The 20,675-nt window shown below is 34.1% G+C and overlaps 1 protein-coding gene and 1 long non-coding RNA gene across 3 annotated transcripts; one reads left to right on the top strand and one right to left on the bottom strand.

Moving 5' to 3' along the window:
• LOC121223385 (uncharacterized) lies at positions 1–5,817 on the top strand. Of its 2 annotated transcripts, XR_005920725.1 has the most exons (4): positions 1–544; positions 631–692; positions 1,238–1,370; positions 4,907–5,817. It is a non-coding gene; the product is annotated as an uncharacterized lncRNA (long non-coding RNA). The 2 variants fall into 2 exon arrangements; XR_005920724.1 differs by lacking the exon at positions 4,907–5,817 and having other exon boundaries at positions 1,238–1,645.
• LOC121203371 (ABC transporter C family member 3) lies at positions 2,827–8,798 on the bottom strand. The gene is made up of 10 exons (XM_041104769.1): positions 6,119–8,798; positions 5,919–6,005; positions 5,172–5,816; positions 4,891–5,055; positions 4,437–4,731; positions 4,131–4,345; positions 3,743–4,048; positions 3,601–3,664; positions 3,280–3,519; positions 2,827–3,190 (listed from the first exon to the last, which is right to left on the bottom strand). The coding sequence occupies exons 1-10, from the start codon at positions 8,480–8,482 to the stop codon at positions 3,084–3,086; spliced, it is 4,488 nt and encodes a 1,495-aa protein (XP_040960703.1). The 5' UTR covers positions 8,483–8,798; the 3' UTR covers positions 2,827–3,083.
• Positions 8,799–20,675: the final 11,877 nt, after the last annotated feature.

Genomic DNA, 20,675 nt, shown 5'->3' with positions numbered 1-20,675 from the left:
TCCCGCTCACCCAAAAAAATTAGTTGCCCGCTCATTACCCCCTCTTCTTCTCATCTCTGTCGTGCGCCCTAAATCACCAAATAATAGTTTGTTTTTCTTTAGTTGAAATCCCCCAAATTTCCCATTTCCAACAATACCAGTTAATACACCTACACCAATCACTACTTCTTTTTCCTTTTCATTTCACTGCACTGAAACCCTAGATGAGAAGAAATCGGAGGAAGAGGAGTTGAAAGATAAAGAAAACGAAGAGGCCCTTCTTTTACATTGCCTTACTAAGATGCCATTGGCTGTTCGCTGAAATAAAGAGATAAAAAAAAAGGTTGAAGAAGGTGAAGAATCTTTGTTTCAGTTTCTTTTTCTGTCTTTGCTTAAAAGAAATCTTTTTTCTTCTTCTACTTTTTTTGTTGTGTAAATACGCGTAGGTGTAGGAATTTTCTCCTATAATACCGGTCGTCCCCTTATCCTACGCCGACAATTAGAGTCAGAGTCAAATACAGGTCAATCTATCATGAAATCAGCATCAATTCTCAAGCTACATTCGGTAAATCCCTAACTCTTTTTTATCTTTTTTGTTGGCCTCTTTTGTGATGTTTCACTCTTTAATTTATTATAAACATTCACATTCAGGTTGTAGGGTTAAAGGTCGAGTTGTGCAGGTTGCTGGAATAGAAAAGATCAGCTGTTCTCAGGTTAATAATTTATATTATGTCTATTACTTTTGGTTCTTCGATTGTCAGTTCTCTATAGACCGTAGAGGAAATGGAATTTATTTTCTTGGTTACAGGTTGCTATTTACCTCTGCTATGTCATAATGTTTTATAAATTGGATATAAATGACTATTTAATCTTTGCATTTTAAGGAGGAACGTCTCTGTTATTTATTTTAGAATTGTTTTTCTCCAGCTCAAATAACCCTTGACAAATGTGACATTGAATTCCTCACTTGTATTAGATCTGATGAACTGGTTAGAGATGGTTAAGCAGGACAATCGACGCCAATTATGAACTTGTCATACTCTTTTTAACCCATTTTATCTTTCTACTACCTTGCTTCTGCTTTACAAAACACAAAGTCTTTTCCTACTATTTCCATGATATGATTGTTGAAATGATAACCGGTATAATCATATTATTGATCTTTTTTAATTATTTTCCTTCTAATTAAGGGTTGTGGCCTGTCGTTCCTTGCAATTTATAGATTTTTTTCTAATGGTTGATTCTAGCTTTCTTTTAGGTTGCAAGACACATTGGATCGCCTGGCAGCAAAACTAGTCATTGTATAGAGCATCAGGGGGAAAAAGATAAATATCATAAGTCATTCTATGGGGGGTCTTCTGGTAAAATGTTTCATGGGCCTTCACAGTGATGTAAGCTATCTATTGCATCTCCTATCTCCTCATTTTGGCTATCTACATGTTTTGATTAGCTTAAATGGTCACGCAGAATTTTTTTTTAAATAGAAATGATCAAGGGGCTAAAGTGATGGATAGAATGAACGTTGAGGGGGTAAAGTGACCAAAAAATAGTAAAAGAGTCAAAATGATAATTTTACTATAGTACAGGGGCCAAAACAGATATTAAATAATTTGAACATAGCGTAACTTTGAAAACGAACAATCGTAATTATAGGGGGTTTTTTCCACCACTTTCCACGGATTTCATTTGCATGCTCTTTACTCTTCATTTCGACATTTGATGGTACTTTCCACCAACCTTCAATTTTTTTTTCTTTGGTAGTGAAATATAATATAATAGAATTTACAAAAATCGAGTAAAATTATATTAGACAGCTTAAAAAAAGAATCTACATTGTATTTTGGTTGTCGAGTTAAAATTGTCTCCTAACTCTAAATAAAGTATGAGTTGAAGGGGGATTTTTAGAGTAGATGTGCTTCGTCGGATTGGATTACCTACGAAAGGGAGATGAATGTTGCATTGTTTGAATCCTTACCCCTTATATGACATTTAAGGACACATATGCTACTACTTGATCAACTATATGATCCACCAAGGTGCTCTTGTTCAATGAACCTTATCTTTAACTTGAGCTCTTTGTAGAGTTGAGAGACGAAATCCTAACTAGATTTAAGGATAATTAAGACCTATTGAGGGGTCGAAATGAATGACACCTAGAAAACTTCTTCGAAAGGAATTAACTTCCTTTCAATATATGAGGTATTAGTTTAAAACATAACACGGCACTTTCACTCAATCTATTATAGTTTAAAAAACTTAGAACTATTGCATCTAAGACGTGAATAGGATATGAAAGATCGGGTAAAATTCAATTGTTTAAAAAATTTAAGCTATAATAAGTTGAGTGAACGGTTATGCCATTTAAAATACCATGTTATATTTTAATTTAATGTCAAATCATTTAAATAAATTCATCTCATAAAATTTAACATTTTTTGTCAATTATTATAAAAATTGTCATTTTACTATTTTTCTGATGTATAAGACTCTTTTATCCTTGGACTAAGAAGGTTGGAAAAGTTTATTAGCAGTTTATTGAACTTAAAGTTAGACATTCCCAATTTATTCAGATTTGGATGCAAATATGTTCAATTTTTCTAAGTTTCTCCTTAAATTTGGAATATCTTTAAAAGTTATATTTCATTAGGGGCAAAATTAGAGCAGGCCAAGGGCCTCGGCCCATCAAGCTGTTTTAAAATTTTTAAAATTTTAAATTAGAAAAGATAAAATTATACTTTAGGCCTTTAAAAATATATAAAAATTTTATTTAATTTTTAAAAATTATAAAAATATAGACTATTAAAATAGCAAAATTACATTTTTACTATCGTAAAAATTACAATTTAATTTCGACCATCCTAACAAAATTTTCTATTATCTCCCCTTATGTTTATATACATGTATATAATACAAGTATGGAACACATACGAAAAGTTTTAGCAACATAAAACATAACAATTGGACCACAAAAAAAGGGAAAAATCGTTGGGAGCCAAAGAAAATGGCACAAAACAATGAAAAACATCCACAATTACAAGTTAAAAACATTACTAATTATTAACACTAGTAAATTTTCATCATCGTCTAATTCAATCCAGTTTCTATCAAAAACCAGAATTTGATCTCACAGTGTACTCTGCTACAAGCTGTGCAAATGATGAAGACTTGTTTTCCAGCAAACTTGATGGACTATCATATTCTTCTATTACTCCTGCAAAAACAAATGTTTTTTTTTTCTATTCAAATGAAATGAACTTCCAAGAATCCATCTTAATGAGCAGAGCATACTGTACTACTAACCATGACTTAGAAGAAGAACCATGTCGCTATCAAGAACCGAAGTTATTCGGTGAGCGATTGTTATGACCGTACAGTCGGAGAAGTGCTCCCTTAACGTCGTCTGTATTAGGTTGTCGGTGGCTGTATCCACCGATGCGGTAGCTTCGTCGAGCACTAAGATCTTACTTTTCTTCAATAGAACACGCCCAAGGCACACCAACTGCCTTTGCCCCACGCTCCAATTCTCTCCATTCTCACTAACTGCACAACAATAATCATACTAAGTATAATTTATGCAAAAGAAGACAAACTCATGTGTGTTATAAGATAGAAGGATCGAACCTGAAGAATCGAGCCGGCTGGCCTTGTTTCGAACTCCATCCCCAAGTTGGCATTTATCCAATGCCTTTAAAACACAATATTGATTGATGTTAGACTTCAATTGCCGATCATAACAGACAGTGTTTAACTAAAATGAACCTACCTCCCAAATTTGTTCATCTGTGTATTCTTCAAGAGGGTCCAAGTTGTTTCGTATAGTCCCTTCAAACATGGTAGGCTCTTGAGGGATGATGCTGAGTCGTGAACGCAAATCATGCAACCCGATCGATGAGATGTTTACACCATCGATTATGATCTGCCCTGCTGCAGGTTCAACGATCCGGAAAAGTGTTTGTATGAGAGTTGATTTACCACTGCCTGTTCTCCCTACGATACCGGTTTTCAACCCTCCAGGAAATGTGCAGGTCAGACCTCGCAACACGAGTGGCATGTGCGGGGCATATCGTACCTACATTGAGACCATCATTGTTTATTTAATACGGCCAATCCATTAGAAACAAAATCATACAACAACACAACACTGCCCTTACCTTCAAATCACAAATATGAACTTCTCCGTGGTACGGCCAACAATGGTCTGGGCGATTCGTTTCCACCACAAGGGCAGGCTCACTAGGAATACTACAGTACTGAAGTATTCTCTCAACAGATATAATTTTATTCTCCATATTGCAAAGATTCCACACCACCCAAGCTTGCAACATATTTAGATTGAGTCCATACGTCACAGCTAACCCGGCAATAGCTAAACAAAAGAAAAATGCATAGTCATTCTCCTAGAACATTTGTTATCTAGTAGTCAATAAAGCTGCCAATATGAATCTGCATTTACTTACCAGGATCGATAATTCCTTCCGGTATAGAGATTAAAAAGAATAAAGAGAAGGCAAAAGTAACAGAAGGCAGTAAGTCCAGGCGGAAGCACAGCCATTCCATTGCACCGGCAACATGGAATTTTGGACGAGAATACGAGTCAGTCAGCACCATGTTTGTGTCTTGGAACCTTTTCTCTTGATCAAAGCTCCTTATAGTTGTTGCTCCTAAAATTGTTTCAGCAAAATTCTGTATCACTGGAGCTTTGTATACTCCAACCAGCCGCGAAAGTTCTCGTGCAGAAGATATGTAATATTGCTGCGAGATTACAAGTTTATGAGCATTCCTTTGTTCAGCAATAAGGCAATGATTAAATGAGTTTTACAAAGTAGAAAATTTAAGATTTTAGATATGTTGCTGCATTGTAAGAAGTTCATGATTTCATGCATTGCTTAGCCACAATTCAGCAAGAGTTACCTGATACCAAATGCAGGTAGCAATCACTGGAATAAAAATGACAAAGATCTGCCAAGCAACTTGAGACATGACTGCAATGATTCCAAGTAGCTGGATAACTGAGAAAGCAAATGAGGCAACTTGATACGGGATGTTCATATCTACTGCACTTTGATCTGTAGAAGCCTATAAGAGGCAGTAAAAAAGTTTACAATACCTCAAAAACAAGGGGAAAAATGCCAACAAACATGAAGATAAATTGAATCTTTCGTATCCATACAGGAAAAACATTAGATGCTTACTCTGTTGAGGATTCTTCCACTCGGTGTAGAATCGAAGAAAGACATAGGAGCGCGGAAAATGCAAAGATGCATCTTTTTAAAGAGAAGAGTGGCTGTTTTATATCCAGCTATACGAAGAAGTATGGATCTGGCAAAGACACAAATGGCACTTGCAATGGCCAAAGCCAAATAGACCATGATTAGTGTAAAGCTCCCAACAGGAGGCTTTATGTCTGCCGACACCGGTGATCCCCAAGCCATCCAATAGTTGCTGCCTATTTGAAAAATCTGAAAGAGAATCTGAGCAAGCAGTATTAAAGGCACAAGAGCTCCTCCATATGCTGTTGTGATGTACTTCCAGTAGACCGAAAACCCGACTTGTCCTTTCTCTCGTTCTTCTTCTTGAACAAGCTGTCCTTTTGGTCCGACATCATCTACTTTAAAGCTCAGGTTATCTTGGTTTTTTTGTTTCTGCACTTTCCCATTAGTAGTAACTATATCACATTCTCCTTCGCTGGTAGTTTGTTCAGAAACCGAACTTGCTTCAACAGTATCAAGGGCCGACAAAGCTTTCTTATGTGCACCCACAAGTTCCATAAAATCAGTACCTGAATTGAGAATATCATTATAATTTCCAGCTTGAACAATCCTCCCATCTTTCATCACCTAACAAATATGTAAATACAAGTTGCATCCAGTTAGTAAATTATTTCTTGAATCTTAGACATATGATGAAAATCACTGAAAATAATGTAAATAATAGCTTACCAAAATTAAATCAGCAGCTGGTAAAAACTCAACTTGATGAGTGACGTAAATCACTGTTTTTGATCTCAAATTCTTTAGTAAAACCTCCTGCCATTCAAAAGAGTAAACAAGATACTCAGAGCTCATACATAACTATTTCAACTAAATTAACTATAGCGACTCTTAAAATGCATGGCATATGATCATTAAGAAGACATTACCTTAAATAAATGAGATCCGGTATGAGCATCCACTGCGCTGAAAGGATCATCAAACAGATAGATATCGGCATCTTGGTATAGAGCACGAGCAATCTGTATTCTTTGCTTTTGTCCACCACTCAGATTGATTCCCCTCTCGCCTATAACCGTCTGATCACCGAAAGAGAGAATTTCAAGATCCTTCTTGAGGGTACAAGCTTCAAGCACTTTGTCATAATTGTCTCTGTCCATTTCCTTACCGAACAATATGTTGTCTACAATCTTGCCACTTTGTATCCAAGGTGACTGGGCAACATAGGCTGTTGTACCACACAACTTAAGCGTTCCTGATATCTTTGGTAACTCTCCCAAAAGACAGGAAAGTAAACTTGATTTGCCAGAGCCGACCGTACCACAAACAGCAACACTCATGCCATGGGAAACTTTGAAGTTTATATCTTTTAGTGTTGCAGTAGGGGATGACGTATCCCAAGAGAAGTTCCCATCAGCAATCTCGATCGCTGTATTGGAACTACCACTGGGTAGCTTCTCTATAGCATCAGGCTGCAAGTCATCGAGCCGGAGGAAGGCAGCAATTCGATCAAGTGACACCTTTGTTTGAACTATCATTGAGATTGTGTCAGGAAGGTTGTAGATTGGCACCTGAAGAATCCTGAATGTTGCGAGTGCAGATAGGATCTTCCCCGACTCAAGTGGGACTCCTAAGAACATACAAGCACCAAAAGTGGCTACAGACACAAAGGATGGTGCAACCCAGAAAACGAAAGCAGTCATGGCATTTGTATAAACGAATCGTTTTAACCATCCTTCCTCGACGCTCCTGAGCCCGACAATCCTGGAGAGGAACTTCATTTCCCACCCTTGCAGTTTAAGAATCCTCATATTCCTCAAAATTTCAGATGTTGCCTTCATCCTTGTATCTTTTGATTCCATTAACTTATCCTGAAACTTCTCCAGCATTTTCCCCAAAGGAATATTCGCCAACATAACAAGTACAGTAGCAACGAAAGCGGCAATGGATGCAAGCCCCAGGGTCTTATACAAGATCAACAAGGCCAAAGCAACTTGCAAAACTACCTTCCATGGATCATGCATGTACCAACTAAAGTCACCCACCCTTTCTGCATCAACAGTCATGAAATTGATGATCTCCCCACTGGTATGGCTCTGCTTCGACTGGCATGAAAGGGTTAACCCCTTGTTATATATCATTGCTACCAGTACAGCCCTCTGCCTAAGTCCCACTTGTTGCAACTTAAAGAACCAGCGCCTCTGAGACAAGCACTCCACTAGCTTGGCAACAAAGAAAGCAGCAACTAGAAGATACCCCTCAGCCTTAAATTCCCTTTGCCCATTCAGATACTGAACGAAAATGTCGATGAGGTATGGGCCAACATATGAAGCCACCGTGTAAGTAAATGCAAACAAAGCTGTCCAAAGAACATCTTTCCATGCTGAAAAGAACAGTGCCTTCACCAGCTTAAGTGAGGTAACACCATTCCCCTCACTATCAGCTGATTCAAGCCTGTTTTTAAATTTTGGAAAAGCCCCAATAACACTATCATGGCTATCTAGCTGAGGAACATCCTCAAGGTCTAATGGTTTCTTATTGCCAGCAGCAATGAGAGGCCCCATCCAAGAAAATGTAAGAACGCTGAAAATATTAGCATTTGAATATGGGGTTACAGTATCACCCCCTTTTTCCTTACTCAACTCTACACAATTACTAACACTAGAATCTCCGCTTAAAAGGGGTTCCTCAAGGAGGATCTCTTCACCCTCATATCTTACAAAGAACCCAACAATGCATAGAAACAAACCAGTAACAACAGACAAGACATCAGATACTAAATACTGGGTTGGGAAAGAAACATGTTTTTTGAAGAGAACAATGTCTATAACAAGACAATAACATGAAATTGAAAAGTAAAAACCCCACCAAATTCTCAACACAACAGGGAACCTCTTTTGTTCACCAGGATTGGAGAATTGACATTGCAAGCAAACACATGTTGCAGCCCAAGCAAGTATTTTCAATGCATAATCAATAAGACTCACCAACTTATGCTCTGACCAACCATTTGTATACCAATAAAAATAACTTAACAAACACAAGACAACATTGGAAACTGAAACAACAAAACAACAAGCTAATGTTTGCTTATACCATAAAATCTGTCGTTCCTTTGAACCTTCCCTACTAACTTTTTTAATCCTGCTCACCATCCATAAGATTAACAATAAAAGCAACAAAACTAAGTGTAATGAAGCAGAAAACCCATGAAGAAAAATGGGTTTTAGTAGAAAATCAAAACTAGTAGCTGAACTCAGTAGTAAAGATGATTGTGAAGCAAAAAGTTCCATCTTTTTTGGAGCTTTGGCTGAAGAAAAAACTTGGGTTTTGTGTGTTTGGATAAAAGATTTGATTGGTTTCAAGTGTTTGAAGGCTTCAGGCTTTGTGTTTATATATAAATAAGACTAAAAAAGAAAGACCAAGAAAAATACTTGGAGAAGAGAAATGCGTGGAGAGCAAGATTGGAAGCGGAGAGAGCAGAAGGGAAAGGCACTGAACCTCAGAAAAAGATGTAAAGAAGGAAGTTGGAGACTGGAGTGGCCTTCGGGAAAAGACGTGATTTTTGACTCTGAAAATATAAAATATAGCATCAATTATCAAAGTCTGTTTTTAACTTTATTGTCAGTTTTCCACAAATAACAAAATACTAATCAGCAGGAACTGGGGACAGATCGAAGGACTTAATTTCAACTAATATTCCTAAATTAGTGCTAAAATTTCAAATTGATCCACATACCTCAAATAGTTACTGGGTTCTCAGATTATCACAATAAGATTCTTTTGCCTGTGTAGTTATCACTTTAAATAATAAATATTTATTCATGACATAAAATATATTTAAAATATTTTTATCAAATTGTAAAAACCTATGTAACTATAGATTGAATAGCTTACATTTAATTTGTTTCTAAAAAGAAAATCAATAAATTTTAAGAGAATTACTTTTTCTAATACGTAGATTCAAGTTTTTAAAATTTGGACTTTGGAGATGAATTTGAAATGCAAGTCATAGTTTGAGAACTGAATTGAACATTTTTCAACGATGGTTTATGCTGCTGACTCACATTCATATTATATGCCGTTTGGTGGAGAGAAAGACCAAAAACATGGTCGTCAGCAACTTGGGGATTCTGTAGTCAGAAACTTGTCTTCCAAGGAGTAAACACATGAATAAAGAAATGGGCTTACACTGGAAAAGTGTCTTTAATAAAACTTAATTAATTACGAAAATATGTAAATTACCTAGGAGAATAATATCTTATTACTTATAAAAAATAATATTTCAATAAAAATAAATTTAATAATTAATAATTTAATCTAAAAAAAGGGGTGACCCAAAATATCTGGCCGCACTCCTTTTCCTATTTTTTTCATTTTTTTAATTTAGGGTGATTGTGGCATATTTTTTTATATCTTTTATTTTATGAAAATTAGAAGTTTGTCCATTTCTTTTAATTTATCATAATTTAATCTAAATTTTCGATTTTAACTATTATTTGAATTTATCATAATTTAATCTTTGTAAGTTTTCGAATTAAAAAAGTTAATCAAATTCGAAAACCTACAAAGATTAAATTATAATAAATTAAAATAAATGGACTTATTTCTAATTTCCATAAAATAGACAACCAACCCAAATTAAAAAAGAAGGGTAAAAAGTCAATAAGAAAAATGGGTATCGCATGACTTTTGGCGTCACCCTTTTTTAGATTAAAGTATTGTTTTTAATTATTTATTTTATTAAAATATTATATTTTATAGGTGATGTGCCTGACAGGTTGACAAACACCTAATTTTATGGTAAAAAATATGTCATTTTCGTAAATAATTTATAATATATCACATTTTCGTATTTTTTTTATATTGTCTAAGTAAAAACCCTTAATACTAACTAATACATATTTTATCGTACTTCATGTTCGGTTAACTATTAAGTATTTTCAATTAAATTATAAAGTAAATATTAAAAATATAGTTAAATTATTGTACTATTTGTATATTTGTAATTTAATCTTTATATTTTTATTTTTAGAAATTTAATCACTCTATTTTTAAAATTTAAAATTTCAAATCTAATTATTAAGGTGATTAAAATCTTCTATTAAAATAGACTATTTTACTACATACTGCAAAAAAGAAAAAGAAAAAAGAAAAGAGAAAGTCAATTCACGTGTGAACCAAGGAAAATCCAAAGGACCTTTCTTTTTATATGGATAATATATAATTAATGACATAATTTATTACTTTTAACGTATGGGATTTATGTAATAATCTTAAAAGATTACTTGCCTTTCATGGCATTTTATCATGAAAAAAAAAACATATATATATATATGAAGGTATAAATCTTAAAACCAACATGCAAATTTAATTAAATATTAAGTTTTAAAAATCTTTTTCAAAAATTTGGAGAGAACGAAGCTTAATTAACTCTCATTAGACCTATTTATGGGTCAGGAAGCTCACCCAATCCGATAGGCCTGACATGACTAGATTCGGACTTAAACGTAGATTTTTATTTTTCAAGTCAACTTGATTTAACCCAAATTTAATTTAAATAAAAAATACTTTTTAAATTTAATTTATTATAAAATTTTTTAAATATTAATATAAAATATTTTATAAATTTGCCAACAGTAAAAAAAAATGGAAGAACCAACCCATTAATAGTTCTAAACTCTCATTTCTATTGACCCTGAATAAGGATTCTTTGGTTAAAAAAAAGCATAATAACGAATTTAGTCCTCAATGTTTGTATTTTTTGTCAATTCAACTCTTACTTTTTTTAACTAAATTTGAGCATTAAACCTTTAAAAAGAGTTAAATTACTTTTCTTTAAAATTACGTTGACTAAAACATTAAATTTTTAATGAAATTGACACGACAATCCGCGTGCCAATCCATGTGAACAATCTGACATGACAATAGTTATCTTATATACCACGCCAATAAATAATTTAAAATTATAAAAAAATTCAAAAAAAAAACTCAACTAAAAAATATTATAAAACTTTCATAAAAATTAAAAAGAAGAAGCATGAAATGCTCTTTGACTACTACGAAAGTTGCCGTATTTAAATTTTAAAATTTTTAATTATAATTTTTATTAAAAAATTAATTTAACTCTTTTTTAAAAGATTAATAATTAAATTTAACTTAAGAGCTAAATTTAATTAAAAAAGTTATATTAACAAAAAAATATAAACGTTAATAATTAAAACTTGGACTCAAAAAATATAAAAATAAAATATTTAAAATAATTTAATATAAAAATAATCATATTAAGTGTCGAAACCATTTTTTTTGAAAATAAAAAATTTTAGGTTGTCGACTTAAAAAAAGAAAATGAAAGTTGGGAGTCGCCACCAATCTTTTATTAAAGTGTGATTGGGTCACCTAAAAACGACTTTGGTCTACGAATTTTAGAATAACGGGTCCGGAAGTCGGTTACTGCATGAGGAAGGATTAGCACCCTCATTACGCCCAAAAATTGGTACCTAGTTAATTAATTAATGTCTTAAGGTCAAAAATTTTAAAAATATAATCTTTAAAAACTTAAAACGTTGCATATTAAGACCCTTTTCAATTTAGAGAAGCAAAAATGCCACACCCAATACGTTAGGGCACAACATTCTAATTTCCCCCAAAATGAATTAGATCAGAATACTTATACAATAAAACTTTAAAAGAACATCCACTCATCCAAGATTTAAGAAATCACACCCAATACGTTAGGGCACGATCCCTTTAGAATCCCAAACTCGGAATATTTCCTTTACTTTAAAAGAACATCCACTTATCCAAGATTTAAGAAATCACACCCAATACGTTAGGGCACAATTCCTTTAGAATCTCAAACTCGGAATATTTCCTTCATGATTTTTAAAAAAAATCTTCATTTCGAGAAATCAATGCGTCACATCCAATACGTTAGGACACAACGTGTTGAATTCCCAATAATGAGTTTTTTTTTTAATTAAAAGAATATCCATTTTGAAAAAGTTTGATTTTAAAAATCGAGTAAAAAATGTAATGTTATGCTACATTAAATATATAATGCAATAATAAATACTACGATAGCATAGAAATAATGCAAATATATGAACAAATAAGTAAAATAATGGCCTGCAAAATATCAAATAAATGGACAAGATAATAAAAAATATATGTAAACATAAATTAATAGGCAAATAACTGAAATAAATAAAAAAATATACATACATCCATGAAAATATATAAGTTTAAAATAATTAAGATAATATCAAAATTAATAAAACATGTGTCTAAAATATACGAAAAATATTAGTTTTTTTTAAGGTGTAAATACATGCAAAAGAAACATATTTATATATATACATATAATAATAATTTCATAAAAAAATTAGAAATACTGATTTTAAGAAAAATATGAGAAAGGACTAAATTGGGTCAGAAGTAAAAAAACAGGGGTAAATCCGCAAATAAATAAAAGTAAAAGGATTAATTTAAACGCGCGAATTACATAGAGGGGCTGGAAGGGAAATTTTCCCTTCTCCTCTAAAACGACGCCGTTCAACTTAGACCCAATTGAAATAAAAATAAATAAAAGGGTAAATTAAGAAAAATAAAAATAAAAAAAAACTTAATTACAAAAACATTAAAAGGTGGAGGGGCTAAATAAAATAAATAAATAAAATTCGCAGTGGTATCACCTTCTCCCCCTTTTTAAAATCGTAAATAAGTAAAAAAAATAATCGGAAGAAAAAAAATAGTAAGCCACCTTTAAAAAACTGCCAATCGTTCTCTTTTTTATTCCTCTTCCTCCTCCTCCCTTTCAACAATGAAGGGAGAGGCCTCTATTTATAGTTGAGCCTCCTCAAATCCAACGGTACAGATCAATTACATCAACGGCTGAGATTAAAGGGTATCTACAAATTAAATCTCTAAGATTACAAAATCATATATTCTAAGATTGCATATCATATCTAAGATTATATATCATATCTAAGATTGCATATCATATCTAGGATTGCATATCCTCAAAAATTATGTTTCCATATGCGAACCCGGGCTAAAATTGGGTATTACAGCTGCCCCTCTTTGCTCGTTGTCGTGTAACATGAACGGAGCAAAGACTTTAAAAATGCCCAATGTTGCCCGGTCTTGCTGGAACATGAAACTCTTCTTCTTCAAGTAGCCTCATTCCTTCCTACTGCATCTTCAGAAGTATAGGAGCTAGTGCTTCAATCTATTCCACTGCAACTGTAAGGAGATAAGACTTACAATCTTCAACCTATTCCACTGCTGACCAGGGAGATAGAATTACTGACTTCAATATACTCCACTGTAACCACAGTGAGGTAAAATCCACCATCTTCGATCTACTCCACTACTGCTTAGGGAGATAAGATCTGAAATCTTCAATCTATTCCACTATTGCCTAGGGAAGTAGAATTACTAACTTCAATGTACTCCACTGTAACCACAGGGAGGTAAAATCCGCAATCTTCAATCTGCTCCACTACTGCTTAGGGAGATAAGATCTGAAATCTTCAATCTATTCACTGCTACCCAGGGAAGTAGAATTACTGGCTTCAATGTACTCCACTATAACCACATGGAGGTAAAATCCGCCATCTTCGATCTGCTCCACTACTGCTTAGGGAGATAAGATCTGAAATCTTCAATCTATTCCACTGTTGCCCAGGGAAGTAGAATTACTGGCTTCAATGTACTCCACTATAACCACAGGGAGGTAAAATCCGCCATCTTCGATCTGCTCCACTACTGCTTAGGGAGATAAGATCTGAAATCTTCAATCTATTTCACTGCTGCCCAGGGAAGTAGAATTATTGGCTTCAATGTACTCCACTATAACCACAGGGAGGTAAAATCCGCCATCTTCGATCTGCTTCGCTGTCAATGCAGGAAGGCAAAATCTGCTATCTTTAATCTATTCCACTGCTGCCCAGGGAAGTAGAATTACTGGCTTCAATGTACTCCACTATAACCACAGGGAGGTAAAATCCGCCATCTTCGATCTACTCCACTACTGCTTAGGGAGATAAGATCTGAAATCTTCAATCTATTCCACTGTTGCCCAGGGAAGTAGAATTACTGGCTTCAATGTACTCCACTATAACCACAGGGAGGTAAAATCCGCCATCTTCAATCTGCTCGACTACAAACGAGGAAGGCAAGGTTTTGTTTTCGATCTGCTTCGCTGTCGATGCAGGAAGACAAGATCTGCTCTTTCACTAATCTGTTCTCTGGGGAGCATGACCTGTATAATGAACTTAATTATGCCTAATGATTAGAATGGCATGATCAAAATGCATCAAATGCATGAATGCAAAATTTTATTTTTCCGAGAATGATCCCGCTTAGGTTGTCATTACTCGAAGTTTATTAAGGCTTTGAGACTAACGTGCTACAACACCTTCTTACTTGACTGGCTTTTCTGAAGAAACCTTTAGTCAGGTTGCCCTCCAAGTTTAATCCATTGGGGCGCAAAAATTCATACCATCATTCTCCCACTCAAATACGTGGCTTTCCTCAATCCTTTCTTATCACAATTCAAGGATACATGATCTAAATCTTTATGGTCCTTTACACCATTCCCAGGGTATCGTACCAAAGGCTCATGCGCAAATAAAGGCTCTCTTCCCCGAGGTAACCTCCTGGTGATCATTACTTTCTTGTTTGATTTAGACATTGTCATCAACACGACATCCAATGTTTTTTACAGCAAAATCCAAAGAGAAAGTCCTAGTTTAGACTGTTCCTTTTCAGATTTCCAACCTTTAAACCCGGTGCGTTCTAAATAATAGTCCTGTTTCAGGCACTTGTATTATTTAGAAACTCCTAGAGTAATATGCAAAACCTCCTTCGTGAAAGTTTCATTAGTCCATTAATCATTATTCTAATGCAACATGCTTGCAAAAAGGGTATAACAATGGATGAGAATACAATTGGTTCTAAGCATAGCTCGAAAGGAATAGATTATCAAAAATAGTAAACAATGATAGCAAAGAAATTGATTGGGAATATGTATCTTGGAAAAGAATGAAGTATTCCAAGAATAAAAAATTCAGTATGAATATTGAGTGCCCCAGATATCGCATCTTGAACTTCTCTGTACAAACTTTTTAAAGATCCTTCTGAGTTTGACATGTGTTTAGGTGATCCACAATACTCTGCCAATGCCCCAAGATGTTGCCTACCTTTTCCTGATAATTCAGGTATAACAAGATCACCACATGCCCCAATCTGGTTAAACTTTGAGTTGCTCTAATCACCTCGTGCCCCATTCTGATCAATATTTGAGCCACCCTTTTCGGGTTTTCAACTCAAATCCCCTTTGGTCTCAAAGTGTCTGTTGCGGGTTTTCACTTTGGCCTCTCCATTTTCTTTTCTTTTTTCTTTCACTTTCATTTTTTGTTTTTGTTTTTGGTTTTTGGTTTTTTTTTTGAATCTGAACTCATAGGATTAGATAAGTTCTCGTTATCCCTTTCGATCAACACCAATGTAAGATCTTCTTTGTGATCAAATTTCTTTCATAGAGCCTTTTGGGGCAAAATTTAATTATGACGAAAACTTTAGATCTTCCTCTTCAATTAGGATGAAATCCAACAACGGAGAAATGGCAACTTGACTTCGACAGGCTAAACCATGATGAGCCAAAGGAGAAGGCATTGCCTCGACAAAGAATTCTAAATGCATCATTCATGATGTTAATCTTGAACATACTGTAAATTCTTGATATCGTATTGTTGTTCCAATTACAATGTCGGTGTTTACTCAAGCATATCCTGATATGACCATATGAAGACATCTTTGAACTCTTTGAAGTAACTCAACAAGGTTATGCTTCATTTCTTCGGTTATGCACGCAATCTTAAAGTCACAATCTCCATTCTCCCCTCATGAAGTAAGATTTCATTCCTGTTCTACCATCCTCAGCAAGTCTGAAAATAGGCTACAATCTGTGTCATCTTTAAAGTAATGAGATCCCTCTAAACACAAATCCCACTCAAAAGGAACTTCTCAGTCTGTAACAGCATCACTCATGTCATTGATATCTGGGGACCCACAGTAAATACCAAAGAATATACAAAAGAATGTATGAATAATCATTTGTACAATTACGGATGAATAAAATGATAATATGGAAGAAGATCCGAAAGAATGAAAGTATAATTATTCGAAAAGAATATTGGCTTAAAAAAATAAATGCAAAGATGTATTTTATTAGAATAACGACGTTCAGACATGAGCCTATTTCATAAATGAATTCTTATTGCCTCTAGGCTGAAGGCAACAAGTGTGTTTTGAACATTACTCTGAGTAATCTCTAAATACTACAGGGGCTTCTTCTGCAGTCAAATTATTTAAAACACTCCTAAGTCTATAAGGGCAAAAATCTGACAAGGTCTCTTCTTCAGTTGTTTCATCGTGAACACTTCTCGACACCCCTTCATATTCAATCATGACTGGGTACTAGATGAACCATCTATCTTGACAATACCCATGTTGATGAATTTTTCAACTAGCTTTTTGAAGGTAATGCAATTTTCTATGGAATGCCCCGTAATTCCTGCATGATAATCACATTGTGCACTTGCATCATACCATTTGGGATACGGGGGCTGTGGAGGCTTCACATGTAAAGGAGCAACAACATGCGCATTGAATAAGCTTTGATACAACTCCTTGTACGACATTGGAATTGGCGTGAACTGGAGCTTTTCAGTACTTGGCTTCACACCTAATTCTTGTCTTGATGAACCCTGTTGATTAGCAATCGATTTGTCGTACGTATTCACGCTGTTTACCTCATTTCCCTTTTCTTTTGAGGCTTGCCTTCTGTTATTTCCTCCAGTATCAATCTTTCCGCTCCTTATGGCGCTTTCAATCATTTCACCATTCATGATTATGTCAGAAAAGCTTTTTGTTGCACTCCCTAACATATGTGTGATGAATGGGGCTTTCAATGTATTAACGAAAAGCATCGTCATCTCTCTTTCTAGAAGAGATGGCTGAACTTGGACAGCAACCTTCCTCCATCTCTGTGCGTACTGCCTAAAACTTTCACCAGGCTTCTTCTCCATGTTCTGCAGAGTAATTCTATCAGGTACCATGTCAGTCACATGGCTGTACTGTTTCAAGAATGCCTGCGCTAGATCTCTCCATGAATTAATTTGGGTACAGTTCAATCGATTGTACCACCTGGATGCTGCCCCCGTGAGGCTATCCTGGAAGTAATGTATCAACAACTGGTCATTATTAACATATCCAGTCATCCTCCTGCAGAACATAGTAATATGTGCTTCGGGGCTACTGGTTCCATTATACTTCTCGAACTCTGGTGTTTTGAACTTGTGAGGAAGTACCAGACCTGGAACCAAGCTCAATTCTCTAGCATCAATTCCGTGGTAGCTCTCAGTACCTTCTATCACTTTAAGTTTTTCCTCCAACCATTTATACCTTTCCTCGAGCTGTTTTGATAGTTCCTCATTCATTTTTTCCTTTCCAACCGTTTCATCAAAATCAGGAATAGCAGGATTAACAAATTTGGCACCGGGGTTAGAGCCTGATCCCATCTGAAAATTCATTTGCGTTGCAGCATCACCCGGAGGATTAATGGTAACAAAGGACTTACGCGGGTATATATCAACTTGTTGGGGTGTAAAGTCCGGAGGATAGACAAGTCCCTCATTGTCACATTCTTCATTGTTGAGTACCAATCCCTTGCCTTTGTCAACTCCTCCAGCCAATAACTGAGTCAACTTAGCCATCATACTCCCTTGAGATTCCATTATCTTTTCCATCATCTTTTGTTGAATCTTTTCTAATTGCTCATTCATTTGCTCTTGCATTTCTTTCTGGAACTGTTCTAGCCTTTGGTCCATGTCTCTAGTTTTGGATCGAGTTCCGTAGCAGTGTTTGATAGCTTGATTGGTTTCCAGATTAACTGATGAGTAATTTAGATTAATTAGAATCCCTTAATATATTTATTAATGCAATGCGTGAAATGAAATGCCATGTCATGCAAATAAAACACCAAAAGTCAGTATAACATAGAAACACAAGATATAATCAAGAAATAGTAAAGATCCCTAATTGGATATCTACTAGGGTATAGTATAATTCTACCTAGGGTGGATTCCTAAGGTTCATTATATGAAGTTTGGCTTCTAGAGTAAAGGTACCCGAACCAGCAGATTCCCCAATCCTCACTCATTATAGGCTCATATGGATCGAGTTCAATTCAGGGGAATACATTTCCCTATGGCTGCACGGAGATGAAAAATATCACGAAGACATAGGTACGGATGTATCCCGAAAGCAATCCACTACCCTACACGGAGGTAAAACCTCACGAAGGTATAGTTTCTCACTCCCACTTAAAAGGGTAACATTGTTCAACTCATGAAATGTATAATGCAAACAATATTTAAACAATAAGATAATGAATGTAAAAGGATGTCATGAGTTTTTTTTTAAAATATTTTCTCGACCATAAGATAAAAATTAATCAACTTTGTGGCTCGACTCTCTTAAAAAATTCCCCAGCGGAGTTGCCAAGCTGTCGAAACCATTTTTTTTTAAAAACAAAAAATTTTAGGTTGTCGACTTAAAAAAAAGAAAATGAAAGTTGGGAGTCGCCACAAATCTTTTATTAAGGTGTGATTAGGTCACTTATAAACAACTTTGGTCTACGAATTTTAGAAGAACGGGTCCGGAAGTCGGTTACGCATGAGGAAGGATTAGCACCCTCATTACGCCAAAAAATTGGTACCTAGTTAATTAATTAATGTCTTAAGGTCGAAAATTTTAAAAATATAATCTTTAAAAACTTAAAACGTTGCATATTAAGACCCTTTTCAATTTAGAGAAGCAAAAATGCCACACCCAATACGTTAGGGCACAACATTCTAATTTCCCCCAAAATGAATTAGATCAGAATACTTATACAATAAAACTTTAAAAGAACATCCACTCATCCAAGACTTAAGAAATCACACCCAATACGTTAGGGCACGATCCCTTTAGAATCTCAAACTCGGAATATTTCCTTTACTTTAAAAGAACATCCACTTATCCAAGATTTAAGAAATCACACCCAATACGTTAGGGCACAATTCCTTTAGAATCTCAAACTCGGAATATTTCCTTCATGATTTTTAAAAAAAATCTTCATTTCGAGAAATCAATGCGTCACATCCAATACGTTAGGACACAACGTGTTGAATTCCCAATAATAAGTTTTTATTTTAATTAAAAGAATATCCATTTTGAAAAAGTTTGATTTTAAAAATCGAGTAAAAATGTAATGTTATGCTACATTAAATATATAATGCAATAATAAATACTACGATAGCATAGAAATAATGCAAATATATGAACAAATAAGTAAAATAATGGCCTGCAAAATATCAAATAAATGGACAAGATAATAAAAAATATATGTAAACATAAATTAATAGACAAATAACTGAAATAAATAAAAAATATACATACATCCATGAAAATATATTAAAATAATTAAGATAATATCAAAATTAATAAAACATGTGTCTAAAATATACGAAAAATATTAGTTTTTTTTAAGGTGTAAATACATGCAAAAGAAACATATTTATATATATACATATAATAATAATTTCATAAAAAATTAGAAATACTGATTTTAAGAAAAATATGAGAAAGGACTAAATTGGGTCGGAAGTAAAAAAATAGGGGTAAATCCGCAAATAAATAAAAGTAAAAGGATTAATTTGAACGCGCGAATTACATAGAGGGGCTGGAAGGGAAATTTTCCCTTCTCCTCTAAAACGACGCCGTTCAACTTAGACCCAATTGAAATAAAAATAAATAAAAGGGTAAATTAAGAAAAATAAAAATAAAAAAAACTTAATTACAAAAACATTAAAAGGCGGAGGGGCTAAATAAAATAAATAAATAAAATTCGCAGTGGTATCACCTTCTCCCCCTTTTTAAAATCGTAAATAAATAAAAAAAAATAATCGGAAGAAAAAAATAGTAAGCCACCTTTAAAAAACTGCCAATCGTTCTCTTTTTTATTCCTCTTCCTCCTCCTCCCTTTCAACAATGAAGGGAGAGACCTCTATTTATAGTTGAGCCTCCTCAAATCCAACGGTACAGATCAATTACATCAACGACTGAGATTAAAGGGTATCTACAAATTAAATCTCTAAGATTACAAAATCATATATTCTAAGATTATATATCATATCTAAGATTGCATATCATATCTAGGATTGCATATCATATCTAAGATTGCATATCCTCAAAAATTATGTTTCCATATGCGAGCCCGGGCTAAAATTGGGTATTACATTAAGAATATTATTAAATTATATTTAATAATAATGCTATTAAAATTTAATAACAAAAACCATAATTATCTACCTTACAAAAATTCTGCTAAGGGTACTCTGATTATTTCAGTATTTTTTCTTATGCTATTACAATATTTAT

The sequence above is a fragment of the Gossypium hirsutum genome, chromosome D11 (assembly GCF_007990345.1).
Source record: "Gossypium hirsutum isolate 1008001.06 chromosome D11, Gossypium_hirsutum_v2.1, whole genome shotgun sequence".
NCBI lineage: Eukaryota > Viridiplantae > Streptophyta > Magnoliopsida > Malvales > Malvaceae > Gossypium > Gossypium hirsutum.
This window is presented reverse-complemented; position numbering and strand designations above follow the sequence as displayed.

Coding starts and splice junctions, on each gene's coding strand:
- LOC121203371 (XM_041104769.1), bottom strand. CDS start 8,482: ATGGAACTTTTTGCTTCACAATCATCTTTACTACTGAGTTCAGCTACT. Junction 3,665..3,742: donor CAGATGAACAAATTTGGGAG/GTAGGTTCATTT, acceptor TGTGTTTTAAAG/GCATTGGATAAATGCCAACT. Junction 3,520..3,600: donor CAGCCGGCTCGATTCTTCAG/GTTCGATCCTTC, acceptor ATTGTTGTGCAG/TTAGTGAGAATGGAGAGAAT.